This window comes from Symsagittifera roscoffensis, chromosome 9, assembly GCF_963678635.1.
Source record: "Symsagittifera roscoffensis chromosome 9, txSymRosc1.1, whole genome shotgun sequence".
NCBI classification, from domain to species: domain Eukaryota; kingdom Metazoa; phylum Xenacoelomorpha; order Acoela; family Convolutidae; genus Symsagittifera; species Symsagittifera roscoffensis.
Window position 1 is genome coordinate 9,255,432 of NC_087070.1, and position 14,263 is coordinate 9,269,694.

Sequence of the window (14,263 nt, forward strand, 5' to 3'; positions counted from 1 at the left end):
ACAAAACTCTTTGGTGTTGTTTATTTCTTTCAGAATCAAACATTTTTGAAAATTCTTGTGTAAATCTTTTCCAATCTGTTTTTATGTCTATTGGTAAAACTGAAAACCATTTCTGAGCTGCGCCATCAAGTGTTGTTTGGATTAACGCTGTGCGTCTATGTATCCAATTTGATGGAGTGGTGTATTAATTGGTTCAGGTCCGATATTTAAAATTAAATTTTCTGTGACTGCGTTTAAATAGTCTTCTACAGAATATTCAGGGTCTGTGCCTGTGAAAACCATTAGTGGTTTATTTGATGTTTTTGATGATCCACCCATGAGGTATGGATTCATAGTCATCTATAGTGATTCAGCGGCATTTTTCAATTTGTCAGTTGATTTTTGTCAGTTGATTTTTTGTCAGTTGATTTTTTGTTATTTCATGTTGTTGCAAATAATATGGTAGTGGTATTTCATTTTGCATTTGCGTTGGTTGATAATAGTCTGTATTAACTGGGTTTTGTGAGTAAAAATTATGATTTTGAGATGCGTGATTTGGTCTGGGTTGTCGCATATGTTGTTCTCGTGTATATGATTCAAAAATAGCTGGTTGATTTACGTGATAAGAGCGGAGTCGTTAGTTTTGAAATTTTTTGTTGATAATTTTGGTCATGAAAATTGTCATCATCTGATGAAAGATAATTAGGTGTTTAGTAAGGTGTTTTTTGTGTATTTTGGTATGGTTGTTTACTATTTTTATTCTGTTGAAAAAATGGATAGTTTTCACTTGGGTCTGTTGGATTTCGTGGGTTATCATTAAAATTTACGAAATTTGATGTTTGTTGTTGGAAATTTTGTCGTTGTGAAAATGAACGATTATGCGGGTTTGTACGAGGAGGTTTAGATGTTTGTGGTCTAGAGGTTCTGTGCTTCTTCCCAAGTTCACCTTTAGAGCTGCCGAACGACTCAAATTTCCTATACTTTTGTTTCGTCGCGCCGAAATCGTTTTAGTGGAAAAAGTTCGAATTCTATCTGCAGTGATCTGATTAATCTCTTTCTTTCTACCTTCTTCAAGTCTCAGATTCCCAGTCTGTCTTCTTGTACGTCGTGTTTTGGACTTGCAACCGCGTTTTGATATCTCATTTAAAGTGGGATCATTCAAGCAACCTTGATTACCAACTGTAGACGTTTGTTTATTCAGTCCCAGGTTTTTGCCAATGTTAACGAAACTTAAACCATATTCTTGATAAAATGAAACAATTTTGTGTGTTTTTTATGGTTAAAAGCCACGCTTACTCATTTCGTCAACAATACGAACAAAAATTGACACTATGCTAAAAATGTGAATATAGGCGCGTGAAAACAATTACAAGAATTATCAATTGAACAATCTTTTGTGCCCCTTTGAACAGTCTATGTATGGGAATTGATTTCGAAAAAACATCACTGATTTACGTACATTACTTTTCACTGGAATATTTTGAAAAATCGACCGTCTGAAATTTTTTTGCTAACCTCTGAATAGCCAATATTTTGTATTTCTTATTACTCAGAGATCTCGTTGAAAAATGTTCGAGTCCGAATCGCGACTGAAATGGCGTTAGTAGAACATCTTGTTTGAAACTGGGATTCATTTCGAAATACGGAAAACTGCATGTTAAAAATTCAGACTCAAAGCTGCTGTTTTTTTCCGCTCTTTCAATTATGATTGAAAATAATGATAAAAATTGCAAAACAAACGCTCCAAAATCAAAAAAGACCCAAATTCAAATCAAGAATTGGGAACAGAAAATTCTTTGGCAAAGAAATTTCCGAGAATAAGAGAAAAAAGGCACAAGAGATTGACAAAGATTTTACATATTTCCTCAATTGAGTTAAAAACAATTACGATACATTATTGAAAAAAAAACAATAAATATCCGAATTCCAGGAAAAGACTGTCAACTCTTTTTTAACAGCAGTGTTTCCATACTAAGCGTATTTTTAGGCTCGAAAAAATTAATCTAATTTCCAAAATAGAGTAAGCGTCTTTAAAAAAAACAATTGAATTAATCGAAAGTGTTGTAAAAAGTTCTTGTAATGATTTCTTTAGAGGAGCAGTTTTCAATCAATAGCGACAATAGTTTGTTTGATTTGTTGGTCATATTGTCTGCGACATATCTCTCAATATCTGTAAGTAGAAGATAAATTGAACCAAATCGATCACTCGTGTCTAGAAGTTTCATTTGAGACTCGCTTGTTTTTGTTGGAACAAAGCTTGATAAAATTTGTTCAGGCGAGCTTAAAGTTGAGTCACTGAGTTTTTTGCAGAGGTCGGGGCTGGGAATCGAACCGGGGTTGCTTCGGTCTGAATTGTAAGATAAACTTCTTGCTGAAAAAGATGTTTTAGTGGCAGTTCTTGTTCTAAGTTTGCAATAATTTTCCAACTCTGATAGCGTTGTGAGTTGACATTCGTGAAGAGAACCAGGTTGCAGTGGACTTGATTGCAGGGCTAGGCTCGGATTCATGTCTGAAACAAAAACCCATTTTAAAAATATACCATAATGTTTCATCCTGAGACAACTGTGGGCTTTCAAATGGTTTCTCAACTTCTCTTAATTTCAGTTACATATGTTGGATGAGATTCTTTTGGCTTTGACGCAAAACGAGCGATTACGGATTCAAACAGCCAGTTTATAAAGCATGCTATTCTTTATTCTCCGAAATCTATCTTTTTTAATGAGTTCAGTTGTTTCTTCAGGCTATGATTATTCATAAACTCAATCGAGGCACTGTAACACTGAAAGCCTAAAAAAGTTCCGTAATTTCGTCGAAACTCGGAACAATAAATGAATTTCGGTTTGTAACAATTTTTTTCTCAATTTTGAGGAGAGCTGCTTTTGTTCTGATTCACTCCCGAAAAATGGTTGAGAAGAAAGGAGCTCTGGCCGAGGGTACATTTTAGGCTTTTTCCGATTGATTTAATTAAATTGATAGATCATCAAGTGTACTATCATACTTTTGCTGTTTCAGGTGAAGTTTGGAGTGAAAAAAAAAACTCGTTCACTGAAGTTCTCTCGATTTTTTTTACTCAAACATGACTTTAAATTCACTCCAAACCTGAAAACCTCAATTATAGTCCCTGTTCCGTCCACTGAAAACAATTGTAAAAGTTTTTTTTTATTTTTTCTGACTTTTGTTCCTTTTCTTAGAAGTACTAAGAAGTTTCAATTGTAAGGTAATTGAAATAGTCCAAACCCTACAAATTCATTTTAAAAAAACCTATCTTTTCTTCATTATTTCTGACGTATAACTCTCGATAAGTATGAAAAAAAAAAATTTTTATCAGACTAGCATCAAAATTGCTGAGTGTATCAGCATTATCAGCAAAAACTTCGAAAATTTTGAAAAACCATACTTTTTGTCGAAAGACACCTTTTCTTTTAGCTTTCTTGCCAGTGAAAACATTTGTTGGTTTGTTTTTTTTTTCAACACTTCTATGTTTCAATGTCTCAATCTCTGAATCCATTTTTGAGTTTTGTTAGGAGTTCGTTTCTTAAATCTTTACAAAAATTTCTTATTAAACTTTTCAATAGTTCCTAGATGTGCAAGTCTTTTCTTGTATCTTGAAAATATCTTGAAGGCTTCTATAAAACATGTTACAGATTGATATGGAATCTTAAGTATAATTTTGCGCCTACATAAATACCTAAAAATTTTATATAGAGGCCTTTTTAACATCAACTGTTCCTAGTTTTATATTGCCTACTCCTATGATAATTTTTATTATAAAAGTTAACGTTTATAGTTTTGTCGAGGTTCAGAGTTAGCTTTTTGATTTTCAACCGTTTTCCTATATGTGAGAAAGCCTCTTTGTATTAGTGTAAGATTTGTAGTTTTTGCTTCACTGCTGTATCATCAGCGCATACATATGTGTTCACTGAGTTTGTAATCGTTGTTAAAACTTTTATAATTAAAATGAACAGTAGATACCCAAGGACTGACCCCATCAGGAAATCTACAAGGAATAATTTTCATTTTATGACATTTCAGCGCCTGTTTTGACTACTTGTGATCTTTTTAACAAATATGATTTCAACAAGGCCTGAATGGGACCTCTTAGTCGCATTGTCAGCTTTGTCTGGTTGAGAAATTTAATCAAGGAACTCAACTTATTTTTCTGTTAGGCAGGTAGATAATGTTGAATGCTCTGTATCAATGTATTCGACACCTTCAAAAAATGGCAAACTTTGAGTACACCACATCTTCGTATTTTTGGATGTAATTATTTGGCAAGATGATACTAACTTGTTTTGAATTTTAGGAATAAAAGCATGCTGACAATCCTCGCATGCATTTTTATTTTGGAATTTTGGATAGTCAAGATTGGAATCTCAACATGGACCATATTTATCATCGGGTCCTACATCAATTACATCCAAGTAATTTTCCAAACTCTTCATCAATCAGTTTCAACCCAGGGCTCCATTAAATAATCGTAGAAACAAACTGGTCAATTTCAAGTGAACTTTGATAGTCAAAAACTGATTTTGGTGTGAAATAAAACCATTAATGCTCTAAAGATTCGTGTCATTATGAATAAAAAAGCCAATTCCACCAACTCTCCTGTCTCCTCCAACTCCTTTCTCCTCCAAAAAGCCAACCCCACCAACCAAAAGTTTTTCCATTTCAACGAAAACACTCGCTTGTGACCACCTATGGTGTTTTGCTTAAGCCTATTATGTTTGTGAAATTTTGTCATTCATATCATATGAGGGGTATAAACCTTCTGTCTTCTCATTTTTATCTTTTGAAATGTTTAGCAATATCGTCACCTATGTTTTTTCTTTTTGAAGCTTGGGAGAAACATCACCCTTTGCGGTAAAAATATCCGACGATAAATGCTTATTTTTCAGAAAAAGCTCGGAAAAAATACACTGCGGAGACTATTTCGGTGGTTCTAATAAATAGCAATTTTTTGAAGAAAAAAAATTTGAAAAACTGCGGCGGAATTTTTTTCAAAGGATTTCGAAAGCTCTCGTGTTGTTTAATTGAACAGAGTCATTCAAGCAAAGAAGAAATTTTTGAAATTAAGATATGATACAAAATTATAGAAATAATTGAGTTTGTTTTCAGTGTGTTTACGAAACTTAATATTTCATCAGTCTTTTATCCTTTTTCCTCAGTTGTTGTTTTGCTTTTTAGCTTCAGGTGAGATGTACGCTTTTACTGTGTTACGCCTATCGTGCTTTTGTTTGATGTTTACATTTTTTTTATTGGATTGCTTAAATTCGATAATTCAGCAAAATGTTTCACTGCAAAAGATACAGTAGTTTTGTTTCTGTCAGTGACGAGAACAGGAACCAAAATTTTTTGATGTTATGATTCTTTTTTTTGGCCTCTGCTTTCATTTCTGCTTCGTGCTTTGATGATTTGTTTAGGCAAACTTTTGTTCAACTCGTTTCTATTTTTTTAAAACTTTCTAACAAGATGAGAAAACAAAATAAAAAAAACTTGACTATGATTACTGCATATAAAATATCAATGCCAGCCTCCGTTCAAATATGGTAGGCCTTAATTTGATTAGCTGAAAAATCAATGTCCAAATAGCTCTTGAAGAACCGAAATGAGTCTCGTAGTTTATCTCGACACTTAGTTGCGTCAAACCGGGAATTAGTATGCACATAGTGCATTAGGATCAGGGGGCGGTTGTCATACATGGATGACCATTAGGTATAGATCACCATTTATTATATGACAACCAATAATCCGTATATTTTACACGACAACCAATAGTCCCTATGTATTAAAGGGTGATCTGCAATGGTCCCTAAGCAGAATTTTTTTCGAAAAATTTTCCACTCAGAAATTTTTCCGAAAAATTTTTTTTTTTCAATTTTTTTCTCAGAAGTTTGTAAAATTTACTGTAAAAAAATTTTCCAAAAAGTTTTTTTTCAAAACTTTTTTTTCTAAAGTTTTTTCGAAATCTTTTTTTTTTCATTTTTTTTATCAAAACTTTTCGTTTCTGCGTTATTGTTAGATAATCCGCAATTACACCTATGAATAACTTTTGATCTCTGTGCATAACTAATAATCTTTACATATAACCAATTGTCCCTATGTATTATAATTTTTAATCCCTATGTATAACTATTAATCACTATGCATGACTAAATACCCCTAAGTATAAATAATTCTTCCTATGTAACATTGATGAACCCTATGCTTAGCTTATTACCCCAATAATCAAATAATTCGCCCTATGTAACTTTAATGATCCATATGTATCACTGATGATTCTTCTATATCACTAATAACCCCTATGTATAACTATTAATCCCTTTAAATAATCCCTGTGTATAAATATTGATCCCTAGGTATAACTAATGAACTCGATTTATAACTAATGTCTCTGTGGTAGCTGATGATCTCTGAAAAAAATTTATGGTCTCTATGTATAATTAATGATCCCTCCGTGTAGCTATTAACCCATATTTAAAAAAAATGATCCTTATGTATCACTAATTATTCCATATATAACTTATAGTCCCTATTTATAACTATTAATCCCTATAAAAAATTAATGATCCCTATGTAAAACTAATGATCCATCTGACAACTGTTGATATCTTAATATAGCAAATGACCCCAAGTTCACAAAAAAAAAATTTGTTTAAGCTCTAATCAAATTCGATTGAATGCACTGGATGAATGGCTGAACCGAGCGATGAATGAACGGAGGCATGGATGGATTGATGGATAGTTGGCCCTAATGATTAGTTGAACCGATGGAGTCCTGGATAGACAGATGAACGATTGATGGCTGGCTGGATTGCTGTTGACATGGCTTGATGTTCGAATGGCCAGATGGTTGGATAAAAGTATGGGTGACTCGCTGGAAAATAAGATGGCTGGGTGATCAATTGATCGAAGGATATAGAGCTGGATGTATTGCTGATTGGTGTATTGTACGATGAGTGTCTAGACAAAGGACTGGTTTGATTAATTGTTGGCTGGATGAACAGATTATGAATGGCTTGATGGATGAATGTATGGTTGGACAGATGGCTGACTATATGGTTGGATGTTTGGATAGATGACTGTACGGATGTGTAGATTGATTGATAAATCGTGTGATGAATTGATGGCTAGATGAATGGATGTCTTGGTGCATAAATCAACATATTTGTCAACCCTATAAAGGCTGTTTTATGCTTGTAGAGCAAGTTTGCACACATCAAGATTTGATTCAAGAGAAGTGCAGAAATTACCCTAATTTTGTAAGTAAACTTTTTGAATGATCAAAACTGTTAAGAAGAGCAAAGTGTTTGATAATCTATTGATTTTACTTTTGATTTGTTCGCATAGAAATAGAAGCTTTAAAGCGCAGAAAAAAGGCTTCCTGTTATAATTTCTGCCTACCGTTTTCAGACAACCAATCTTAAACCATCATTTTATAAAAAGTTTTGCATCAGAATTGCGTTTTTGAAAGATAAAACGAGTGAATAAAACATTTTTTAGGCACGGAAGTCATCTTATTACCCACCTTTGACTGAAGCAAACCTTTTGATGGAATTGATACTACTTTTTGAATTTGTTCCTTTTTAAGATCACCGTAATAGATAAATCGTCTCAGTGTTCCAGTACAACATAGTTTTTTTTCGAAATTCGGCGCAACATGATTAGCCATGCCGTTTTTCAACGTACTCAATTTTTGATTTTATAAGTTGGTAGATCCCTGTTGACAGTTGTCAGGCAAAACGTCGATCTTCCATTGCTTTTCTTTTCCGCATCAAAAAATCCCAGAAGTCGAACTCATCCTCATCAAAATTTGCTTGAATCTTTTTCGAGTGGTGTGAGCTGCTTTTTAAATTGACCGATAGCTTTTGGTGGTTAATCAGTTGAAGGACTGGAACTGTTGCTAGCGTTAGTCTTACTAGCGGAAAAAACCTAAAGTACGTGGAATAAATTCTTGCATTTTTGCTTTGAACAGTCTATATTTGCCGTTCGACTGTTATTAGCAACTGAAGTCAATTTTTTGTAATCAAAGTCGTAGCATTCGAGGCTGAAGGGTAAAATTGGTGCCTGAAAGACGGCAAAATTCTTTTCCTGTTGTCATACACTCTTATTTGCTTGCTCAAATTAATTGATACCCCAATTGGTTACTTCATTTTACATGTTGAAATTTTTATTTCACAGACTCGAAACTGATGATTTCAGATTTTTTTTTGTTAGATAACTGATAGTGTTTAATCACTGTTCTTAAAAAGAAAATTTTGTTTTGATTCAAATACCTGTATGTATGTTTGATTTATCTATTAGTGTCTGTATGGTTTGTTTATTTTTGTAGACACTTAACTGTTGTTATGCGATACGTAACCTTGAAAATAAAATTGTAGCTTTTTTACAAGTGTTTCAAAGCATATTAAAATGTGTAACTACAACTGGAATGAAATCTTATATGAAAAATCTAGGTTTTTCTGCTACAAAATTCAAAAATTCTTCACAAGATACTACAGATGTTCTATAAAAATTTCTGTGTGTGCCTGCCTATGTGATACTTTTTGATTTGTTGTTCATGTCTAAATGATGCCTCGATGTATGTTGTGTATCGAAAAATTGTAGGTACACATGGATTAAAAGATGATGAATATGCCTACCAAAACAGTGTGTATTTCATGTTTCTATGGTAATTTGTACAAGTAGCCAATCAATTACGTTTCTGATGAGCCAAAAAGAAACATAAAATTTCAACTAAATTTAGAAATATTTGAATTGTTTCTGTTTGTCTGGATGATGCAAAACTAGTTGTCTGGAAATTGTATAAGTACCTAAACATATCAGATTCTTGTGTATCGGTTGACAAGGTATATATGGTTGAGTGTACGTCTGTGGTTGGGTAGTTCTGTAGTTATGTTTGTTTAGATATTTTATTTTAGATATTTTTCGTCAAGTGCTTACCAATAACGTATAATGCATTTGAGTTCAATCAGAAGTATGACTATTTGTTCAAAGCAGTCTAACTTTTCAAGAAGACTCCAGTTTACTCACTACAAACTATTAATGGACATCACATACCAGATACATAATGTGTAAGTGTGAATTTGTTCAATTTTGTGGTCATAACTATCTGGTAGTTTTTTTTGTGTGTGTATGCGCTTTTTTATATCTGAGATCTCACGTAATTTTCGATAAAAAAATTTTCTTGTAAACGCTAAGCGAAGGCATTTTGAGAGCTGCTCATCTGCAGCTAGAAGTGAAAGTATAGCCCAAACTTCATCTTATTGTTTATCTTTTTGTTTGAAAAATTTCAGAGATTTGCACAAAATTCCTTGCAAGAAGGCTTCGGTGCAGAAGATATTAAGGTACTTCTGCCTACCTGTGGCTTTATTTGCTTCTTTGAGTAGTATAAGTTTATTTGTATGCTATCTTTTTGTATTTTTTAATCATATAAAATCATCTTGGTCTGTTTGTTTTTGAGTAACTTTATCAATGTATATTTTCACTTATGTATATTTTAGATGTTTAATTGTTAGTTAAATAGAACTAATTTAAAATCCATATTGTTTTTATGAAAGACTCAAAGTTTTTTCCACAGAAACTATTTAGGTACAACACGTTTAACAAATTTTACGCGTGATGTTGCGTGTGTGTTTATGTATGCACTTATAATAGTATTTGTGAAAACAAAATTGTTTTGTTTTTGAACCTCAGAAATCTGGGTTACGTTTGCATACATTTTCACTACATTTTTGTTAGTTTTTTTTTGCATGTTTTTTCAAGTTATGAAGCCTTTTGCATACAATTGAAGAGACAAAACCATTTTTGCCTGAAGTTCAAATTTCTTTTAAGTTTTTTTTGTGCATCAATTTAACAAACCTCTTGTTTTTTTTTTCGTTCTATCTTCAGAAATGAAATTTCAACTCAAGAAATGATCTCATGGCTTGCTAAAAAATTATTTTCTGGATTTAATACCCAACTTTGTTCAGTTTAATCCTTAATTTAAACTGTTAATGATGGTGATTTCGTTTTTTACTTTAAAACTGGAGTCGTAATTAGAAATTCTCGGTTACTTTACTAAAAATGAGATATTTTAAAAAGGCTTTAAGCGATTGTACTTTCTGAATAAAAGATTTTCCCCAATAACTTAGGAAACACAGGATTGTTGAGCCTTTTGATTAGGTTTCGCCTAGCCGAACTTTTTTCTTAAGAGTTCTTAAGATATCTTGGTAGGTTGCCTTTATCTGAGTTTCAAGTTATCTTAGAGTTTCTTAATAATTTTTTTTCGAATGAAACTGATTAAAAAAATCGTTATGAGATAAATCCTTAAATAGTGTTCTCACGTTTTCGACTGTTGAGACTGTTTGTTTGGTCGGTTTTTCTTATCTGAATTCAAATTTAGCGGTTTCAACAGTCAAAATGTGAAAATTACATAAGAAAAATGAGATTTTTTGAGATAACTTGAAATGCAGAGAAGAGAAATGTACCAAGATAACAGTCTTGGCATTCAAAACTATGAAAAAAAAATAATATATGAGTAATCTTATAACAAGTTTTTCCTTTCAACAGTTTCATTCAAACAGAAGTGAAATAAATTGTATTAAAAATTGAAACAAAAGTTGTAAAACGAACTAATGATTAAGTTGCTTGATTTTTAAATTGTTATTTTTGCAGTCACAGTTCTCAAGTTTGCAAAATGTCGCAGCGTAACCTCATTAAAATGCTATAGGTTTTTTCATAATTATTAAACTTCGAGAGAATGATTAAAAATTTGTTCATAAATCTACTAGGTCAGTCACAATGTGAAAAAACTGAGAGCAAATGAATTAAAATGGGAGAAAAGAGTATATTAAGAATTTGATAGCCATTATAAAAGCATGAACAAAATTAAGTCATTATATCCATTGCACCATATAAGCATAATGGGGATCTTAAACAAGCAGTAAAGGAATGCAACAAAACGTGGCCGAAAACTTCGTTTTTGATCTGAAACACTAATGACCGATCTGACATATATTCTGTTAATTACAGCTAAACGTTATGTCTTCGAGTGTTTATAAATAATTCGAGTGAAGACCTTTTTGGTTACTTCCGATGAAGTTACACGCATGCCTGCGTTTAAAATCGAATTCAAACAACAGAAATTTCCAAGATTCAAAAGGTTTGCACAAAAAAAGATCACATCGGAAATCAAAAATTTTATTAACATCACAAAAAGAGGAAACGGTGAAAATAAAATTTAAGGAATTCAAGTTTCAGTTTTTGCAGAATTAGATCCTAATCTTTTTGTATCGTTAGTTCATTAGCGAACCACTCATCAGGTAGCCATAAAAACATTCTAGGTGATGACTTTTGACAGGTTAAATGCTTATAAATTTGTTCAAAAAAAATATTCAACTCTCAATACTTCCCTTGATCTTCAACCTAACAACATTCAATACTCCCAGCTATTAGAGAAGAAAACGTGATAAACTAAGGTAGTCTAAATTTTTTGAATTGCACGACACAAAGACATCATTTGAATAAAACCATACAAACTTCTCAAATTTTTTTAATCCCAAATTGTTGTATAACTTTTTACACAAAACCTGCAGTCAATATTCTCGGAAAAATTCGTTTCTAGCTCTACAAAACTTCGAGTGTTCGGCGGTCGATTTAGCGGTCAATAGCTAACCCGACGTTGCTCGGCGCTACAATCCGCGAGAACGCCTATCGCAGGTGTAGTCAATACTTTACAGTTTTAACCGTTTTAAAAATTGGTGGAACAAATTGTATGCCATGTAATTAATCGAAAAAAGCATAAAATTTTCTATATACTCAATTGATAGTTTCTAATTCCTTCAATTTTTCATTTATTTTACAGAAAGAATTTAAATAGTAATTTAAGTTACAATTTTTTATCTTTTTTTGGCTCATCAGACACATAAATGATTAGCTAGTTGTACAAATTACCATAGAAACATAAACTACACACTGTGTTGTGTGCACATTCATCATCTTTTAATCCATGTGTACCTACATGTTTTCGATAAGTCTCGCTTATACATACATCGAGGCATCATCTAGACACGAACAACAAATCAACAAACATCACATAGGCAGGCACACACAGAAATTTTTATAGAATGTCTATAGTATCTTGTGAAGTATTTTTGAAATTTGTAGCAGAAAAACCTAAATTTTTAGTTTAGGATTTCATTCCAGTTGTAGTTACACATTTTAAAATGCTTTGAAACTCTTGTATAAAAACTTACCCTACTATTTTCATGGTTGCGTATTGCATAAGAACAGTTAAATGTCTACAAAATTTAAACAAATCATAAGACACTAATACATAAATCAAACATACATACAGGTGTGCCGGCATATATATATCATACACGTAGGATCCTTGTACATTTAAACAGACAAACCTACACAAATTAGATTAAATTTAAACAGATATGCTTGCCGATAAATTGACGTATGTCATAAATAACGACGCACATCCGATTGATACGGATACTTAAAAAATTTCTTTCTCATAACAATTCCTCTGCCTATTTACAGGGCAAAAAATAACACATAGAGATATACAATCAAATCATATTATATTGGGACCCTGCAACAGATGGGACTCGCAGCACCATAATCATAAATCAAAAGCAAATTTCTCATCAACATAGCCAATTTTCTTGAGACTTGGTGTCATCCCTTTTCTTTTTTTCGAATCAAGTCATACTACTTTTCTACGGGCAATAGTTTTTCGTTTCACACAAAATTGTAATCAATCATTGTAGCGTAAAGGATTGCTGATATTGTAAAAATAAGTTTTTCGTTATGAAACATGAAGTTATTCGATTTTGCATCGGGCAGTTTATTTAGAAAATTAAAATTACTCTTTCAGACAACTCAAAATAATTATAATTTTCTGTTTCTATCATGTATACGCCTTAATTAGGTGGTTTTTTCCTGCTTTAAAAAAACACTGATTCATTCAATATATATTTGCAAATTAGAACCAATAGTGCACTTTTTTACCAAGCTCGCCCTCTTACCCCAGTTATTTTATATGATGTGAACTTTTCGTACAATAGAATATTCTGCAGCTATTTGATTTCAATTAGAGTGCAAGTAGGAAATACCATAAGTTTGAATTCTGAGCGGTATGTATAAAATCTGCACAAGATTAAATTTCCTCATACAATTTGTGGTGGCTTTTCATATGCTTCGCATTCGTCATTTTATAAAGAAACCTTTGTCTTTTAAACCAAGCAGTACTAACAATTAACGAAATATATACTCTATAAAAGACATAAATAACCAAAAGTTGTCGTCAATAGGACTGAGTAGTAAAAACAAAAAGTGAAAGCGGATAAGTTTTTCACTTTTTTAGTTATTCGGCATCTAGAGTTTCTAAGTGGATTGAAATTTCACATAGCAAAATCCTCGTTTTTCAAAAAATGATGGAAACATGGGAAAGTTAAAGAAAAAAACCAACCTTAGAAACAATGCAATTTTCCACTAGAGCAAAACTTTCCTTTAATTTGATCTTTTTATGCAGATCTAAGCTCAAATAAGAATGTATGACAACAGGAAAAGAATGTTGCCGTCTTTCAGGCACCAATTTTACCCTTGAGCCTCATATGCTACGACTAAAAATTGACTTCAGTTGCTGATGACATTCGCACCGCAAATATAGACTGTTCAAAACAAAAATGTAAGAATTTATTCCACGTACCTCAAATTTTTTCCGCTAGCAAGATTAACGCTAGCTACATTTCCAGTCCTTCAACTGATTAACCACCAAAAGCTATCGGTCAATTTAAAAAGCAGCTCACACCACTCGAAAAAGATTCAAGCAAACTTTGATGAGGATGAGTTTGACTTCTGGGATTTTTTGATGCGGAAAAGAAAAGCAATGGAAGATCAACGTTTTGCCTGACAACTGTCAACAGGGATCAACCAACATAAAAAATCAACAAGTGAGTACGTTGAAAAACGTCATCGCTAATCATGTTGCGCTGAATTTCAAAAACAAACCGTGTTGTACTGGAACAAGGAGATAATTTGTACCGACTACGGTGATCTCAGAAAGGACAACCTCAGAAAATAGTATCAATTCCATCAAAAGGTTTGCTTCAGACAAAGGCGAGTAATAAGATGACTTCCGCGCCTAAAATTTGTTTTTTTTTCAAACGTTTTGTCTTTCAAATTTTTAATTCTGATGCAAAATTCTTAATAAAAAGCTAGTTTCAATTTGATTGTCTGAAAACGACAGGCAAAATTATAATAAGAACTATTTTTCTGGGATTTGAAGTTTCCT

The 14,263-nt window shown here is 32.4% G+C and overlaps 2 protein-coding genes across 2 annotated transcripts in view; both read right to left on the reverse strand.

Moving 5' to 3' along the window:
- The window catches only part of LOC134854121 (hypoxia up-regulated protein 1-like), a 506,694-nt gene that overhangs the window by 431,637 nt on the left and 60,794 nt on the right, over nt 1-14,263 (reverse strand). The gene's annotated exons all lie outside the window — the stretch shown is intronic.
- LOC134854713 (uncharacterized) overlaps nt 2,028-14,263 on the reverse strand; it is an 84,526-nt gene continuing 72,290 nt past the window's right edge. Inside the window, exon 7 of the mRNA XM_063871068.1 lies at nt 2,028-2,488. Coding sequence (XP_063727138.1) covers nt 2,028-2,488 — 461 coding nt within the window. The remainder of the gene's footprint in view (nt 2,489-14,263) is intronic.